The sequence below is a fragment of the Morone saxatilis genome, unplaced genomic scaffold (assembly GCF_004916995.1).
Source record: "Morone saxatilis isolate NCDOM2014 unplaced genomic scaffold, NCSU_SB_2.0 Contig3, whole genome shotgun sequence".
Classification (NCBI taxonomy): domain Eukaryota; kingdom Metazoa; phylum Chordata; class Actinopteri; family Moronidae; genus Morone; species Morone saxatilis.
This window is the reverse complement of record NW_023339873.1, coordinates 23999339-24005350: the sequence shown is the minus strand read 5'-3', so window position 1 is coordinate 24005350 and position 6012 is coordinate 23999339. Positions and strand designations below refer to the sequence as shown.

General features: G+C 38.4%; 1 protein-coding gene across 1 annotated transcript in view; it reads right to left on the bottom strand.

Annotated features, from left to right (window-relative positions):
• Positions 1-621: 621 nt before the first annotated feature.
• Positions 622-6012, bottom strand: part of dicer1 (dicer 1, ribonuclease type III) — a 26038-nt gene continuing 20647 nt past the window's right edge. Inside the window, exons 24-26 of the mRNA XM_035674102.1 lie at positions 5278-5494; positions 5023-5098; positions 622-3904 (exon numbers count right to left, since the gene is read on the bottom strand). Of these exons, the coding sequence (XP_035529995.1) occupies positions 3739-3904; positions 5023-5098; positions 5278-5494 (459 nt within the window). The 3' untranslated portion in view covers positions 622-3738. The remainder of the gene's footprint in view (positions 3905-5022; positions 5099-5277; positions 5495-6012) is intronic.

Below are 6012 nucleotides of genomic sequence, written 5' to 3'. Positions count from 1 at the left end.
TGTGTGTGTGTGTGTGCACTAACTGGAGGGCTGCTCCAAATCTTAAGTCTGACGATATCGCTCTAACAGGGAAATCAAAAAACACAGCCCAGATTTAAGGGTTTAAAAAGGTAGACTAGAGGGTAGACAGCTGCCTGAGAAATAATGACAGATTGCACTCTTTTGAACAGTGACAGATTTTACAGAGATGTACTCAAGTTTCACGGTGTTCACTGAGTTCACATTGATTTTTAACATGAAGGGATTTCACAAATCTACACTTTAGTATTCACATGGTTATCTATGGCACCCAACCAGAGGTCTGAGAGCTTAGCTGTTGGTAGACAACAAAAATAAAGAGCAGTCCTAGCAAAGACTGGATTTGAATGTGTTTTTTTCACATAACCCTACTCAACATATTAAAAATGCAGATCTTGTACTTGAGCTGTAATTGAAGGTTTTGTTCTCATTTCACTGTCAAGCAGAGGTTTTGGGGCTGACCTGAACCCTGATAACCTGACCCTGGGTCTTGGGACAAACTGTATTGTCTGTGAAATGTCCCACCCCTTTTTACTCCAATAATTGTTCAGAACTCCTTACTCATTTCCTATACTTAGATATGCTTATATGCTAGNNAGACAACCACATTTTAAAGATGGTTAAAAGATTTTTAAAAAAGTGGCATACATATAGTCACATCTTAAGCTAGCTAATGTTAGCGAGAAATGCTAAACTGATTGGATAGCGTTTTGCTAAAATATCTCTTTCAGATGAATCTAGCTAGCTAACAATTGATGTAGATTAGCTGGCTAGTTAGCCATTTCTTGGTCTGTAGCAAAACACTAGCTAACTAACTAGCTTACAAATACTGTTGGCAAAAAGACAGCTACAATAACAATAGCTAACAGTGGCTACCTAACCTAAGATGTGACTACAGGTCGTTTTTATCTTTTATCCAAATTCTAAATTTGTTTCTTTTCAACACAAACAAGCTACAAGAAAGGTTTTTGTCATGTTAGCTAGAGGCTAAGATTGTAACATTGAAGCAATGCTAAGTTATGTTTTGGGGCTTGATAAGGTGGCACCAAATGTGCTTCAAACAAACTGCAAACTCATTGCTACATAGTGAACCAGGGAGTCCCTGGACCCCAAGTGGTTCTAGGGCCATGGTTAATTAAGTATCAGGAAACATTTACTGGAACTACTTTCAGTTTCTCTTGGGTCAGTTCAGTCTTCTTTTGTTTGTCACTTGTTCTTTTAATTGGTTCAAAAGTATTTGGGTAGGTTTAATGGGTTACATTATTATTTTAATATTTTGTAGGGTAAACTTACAAATCATATGTGGCAGAGAAGACCTGGTTAAAATCTTCAGTTGAAAATACATGATTTACTTATCACTTTTTTAAGCAGAAACAAAATCACAAACAATTGCATATACATCCTCAAATTTTGATTCATTCATTTAACTTTATGTTGAATTTAAATCTAGTCTATGCTGACACTGATCTCCCACAGAGAAGGCACTGACTTTAGTTTGTTTCTATTTTAGACAAAAATCACTGTAAGGGAATGTCGACTCAGTGAAGCAGATACCTGTGTTGTGTATTACATATGTGACATAGACTGTATAGGTATCACAGTGAAGACTACATTATGTATTATAGTCAGAAAGTTACTGACTTTAACTGCAGTTTTGTCCAGAAATTAACACTGAGCGCACCGTCCTTGAGGTAGAAGCACCTGTGGGTGGCATTGCAGGACTATGACTTTGATTTCAGATACTAACACAGAAACCACGTGGGTATGTGTCTCTTCCAACCCATATATTTCTATGTTTTGAAGTAAATGTCAGAGAAATTTAAGTTTAAGAGTGCAATCTGATTATCTCTACAAACATTTACCCATCTGATCAATCAATCAATCTTCTGTTTGTTTTTACCCAGAATTCAAAAACAGATTCTCAACTGATGAAACTAACAGTTAATAAATGAAAGGGGGAGGGGGGATGTAGATAGGCTTATGTGCAGAGAATACATTTCCTGCTTTCACTTCCTCCTCTTCTTCCCCAATCAAAAAAAAACCCAAAAAGACATCAAGTCTGAACCTCAAGTATGGACCTCAAGTATGGAAGGGGGGAAAAGACGACAATGCAGCTCTCCTCTACAGCTTGATGGCTGACATACAGGACAACCAAATCAAACAGAAAAAAAAAAAAAAAATCAAATTAATTCTTTTTTAAAAAATAGGTCAAATAAAGAGGTATTATAGTTACAGTGCAAAAAAGATGAGAAATTCAAGCTTAATACAAAAACATAGCACCAAACAAAAAAAAGAAAAGAAAATGCATGCAATTAACTGAGGTATTCAAGTGAACAAGGGCTTACTGATGAGAAAAAAAGACATTTAGCGAGAAGCAAAATTCGTCAGAACAGAAACCACAAAAAAGAAGAAGAAAAAAAAAAAGGCTGGTATCCTTATCCCTAGGAATTGACTTCAACCTTATAGTGTCACATCTGTTATAGCTTTGGTAGGTACGGGATGTGAGGAACACTAGTGTGTTGAAATTAATTGGCCTTTTTCACAAAAGACTATCTGAAAAGATTGTGTGTCTTAACGCGAGTATCCAATTTGTAGAAAAGTCTGCAGCATATTGAATGTGTGATATGTCTTTCTTTTCGTACATATATCAAAACTGGATGATTCGCTTTGTGGAAAGACATTTAGTGCGCAAGAATGACTAATTCGATTTCATCCATTCTTGGTATCAAAACATGTTAAACCAAATCATCAAAATAATGCCGTAAACACCTAATCTCGCTCTCACACACTCTAGATATATCCATAGATTTAGAACATTTATAGAAGCCATCCAGTTGTCGTGGTTTATACATAAGCTACAAGAACATGCAACCTCAAGTGTGGTTAAAAACTAGTTTAAATTACAGTAACTGGGAATGTTGAAATTCCTATCCGTTTTGCAGGATATGAGGGTGAGCCTTAGCATTTAAGGCCAAGAATATCATTCATGTATTTTATTCTTTTTATATATATTTATATTTTTTGCTACGTATATGATTTTGGTGTCAATGTGACCACACAATTCTCAAAGTAACAGACCCTAATGGAATAAGTGCAAATATGATTAAGAATACCATTTCAAGACAGATTTCAGACAGAAGTGCCACCAGGTTTTTGCTCCAGTGGTATCTGTTAGCCACGTCTGCCGTTAGCGTTTTAAAAACCGCTTTAAAACTGACTGGCACTAGTGCACAGGCTGAGGAGTTTAGCGTTTTTTTTTTCTTTTCGTCCTACTACATACTTTGATTTACACCTTTGATTGAACTATGTACAGTCAAATACTACACAATAAGCAGAAGCCTTATCTCACTGACATGGAGGTTAACCCAAACAAAAGAAAAATCAAAAACAGTGAGGAACAGACATTGCGACCTGACCTTTTTTTAAACACTTTGCTAAACGTTAATAAAGCACTCATGTGATTACACAAAGCAGAGAGGGAAAGTAAAGATTGTGTTTGCGCAAAAAAAACAAAACAAAACAAAAAAAAGGTACAAGATCCGATGTGAAATCTGTTGTGAGATCAGTCTGCTTCTTTTGTTGCGTATCCACACAGTGTTCCCTGGCTGCCTTGGTTGTGCCATCGCAGGCTGAAGATACAGGGCTAGCATTGCGCTATGTTGGGAATCCAACGCTGCTTTTTCTCCGTTAGCGTCAATAGCTTAGGTGCTAATGCTGAGCTCAGTTGTTTTGGACCTGAGGTTGATTGGCTTTGAGGCTGCGCAGAGCTCGTCGCGCCGCCGCCGACTTGGCGATCCGGTAGCTGCGGCCAACTCCTTTGAACTTGCCCTTACCGACGACCTCCACTGTCACCCGGACCTTCCCGTCGTACGTTCTCTCTGCAGGGCTGCACACAGAGGAAAGGTTACAGGGTTTCACAATGTAGGTACCCAAAATTCCCAACTGCAGAGAGAGCAAGGACTTTATTTGAAACAGGCTACTATACATAAACCTTTGTTCCTAATTTCCCCAGCTTCCCATATAATGCAAACTGTTGTCTTGATACATCCCTAATTCAAGCCGTACAATTACAGAGCCATGTTAAGCTGGCATACACTGTAACATCTGAGCCAGTTTCTGACCCATTTTAGCTTTGTCGGGTGTTGTGTGCCATGCTTTGTACAGGGGGAGCGAGGACTGGACAGTCAGCTGATTTGTGACATCAGCTCAGGCTCTTGCGCAGTTGAATCTGACTTATTAGCCAATTAACCAAAGTATCTACCTTTTTTGTCACTGTGCCTGCGCAAATTGTCAAACACAGCATCTGTAAGCACCGTGGCGACAAGAAAAATATGTATGCTGGTTGAGCTGTGGCAACAACATGCAAGCCTCTTTGGTGTTTCTTCCTCCTCTCCCTATCACAACTAGGGGTGTAAGAAAATAAAGAAAAATATCATATCGCGTTTTGTGATGTTATATTGTTTTGTGATAAAAGTAAACTTTTTTTAATCCGATTTTATGCATGTGTTCTTTTTATAGCAAGACACAATTCTTAAAATGTGATTTTTAAAAATGTAGCCTTTCTTACAGTTTTAGCACAATATACTGAAAGATAACCCCTATATCGTGATACGTTAAGTTATGATATGTTTTGACGGCACAGATGCAAACAAACTTCTACCTGCCTTGGAGTTTTCAAACAAAACTCTATTGACAACTATCAATAGGCAGAAGAGTCCACAGGGGTTGATGTCATTTTATTTTCTATTTTACATGTACAGTGTGAGCATAATCAGATTGTACAGTGTTAGCACCAAAATCATGAGTTTTACCTTTACTTAGAAGACGATTTACTTCTGTTTACACCCATCTTTATGAACCAAATTAATTCTTATTGGAAAAAAAGTAAAACATTTTGTGTGCAAAGAAATACATTTGTTCTACTTAAACTTAAGTTAACTTAAACTGCATCTTCGTTTAAACCGTGAAATTCAACTTATATATATATAGGTGCTGATCTCCTACCTGAACTTGGCAGTTTCTGGTTCCATCTCGAGCAGCTCCCTCACAGGAGAGCGTGGCACATTGGCAGAGAATTTCTCTGAAAGTGGTGAAGGGACGGGGGGTTGTGAGATAAAAAAAATAAAATAAAAAATAAAAAATCCTTAGACCCTCAATATTTCATGTCAACACAAATGGTAAATATCCTGAATGTTTCTGATCACTCAAGTTCCCTGCAGACAGAAATAAATAAATAAATGTGCTTTCCGTCTTCCTCACCTATAAGTGGCCTCATCATAGGATAATACACTTGCCACACCGTCTCCAGTGACATCCTGCTGTCCATGTAAATTGCTCCCGCTAGCGACTCAAAGATATCCCCCATGGCCTTAGGGACCTCGATGTCCTCCTCCTTCTCCTCGTCTTCTTCAGAGCGTCGCAGCTGATAGTGAAAACACACAAAGCTGTTAGCTGATGCCGGGACATTTGCTTTTTGCTATTTTATCCACAAACAGTGTCTCAGTTGGTTTACTAGAAAATGTATAAATATATATATTAATATTCAATTACACCACTTGTGATAATGGATTTTAACCACATCGCAGATTTATAACCAGACAAATGTGCAAGCTTGTATTTTATTTGTTCTGGCATTTGTCTGCCCCCTAACAACCGTTTATGTAATACGGGGTGGGTTTGATACGATGACTGTACAGAGGAGCAGCGTTGAGGCATTTTCTTAGCGCTATGTCACACGTTTCGTTGCCCGATTGGTTGTGGATCTATCCAATTGCATCCAGAGGTCTTGGTGTACGCCTAGCGATAACAGCCTTGGAAGTCAAAATGAACTAAGAGGTTGCACAGTAATCTGCTGGCGATGTCAGTCTAACACATTTATACTTCCCACCCATATACATCCCACAGTGTCACTCTTCATTGCCTCTGCTGCTGAAGTGCTAAACTAGCGATTCGGCTCTGAACCACCACCACCACCTGGGGTCTCATTTATAAAAC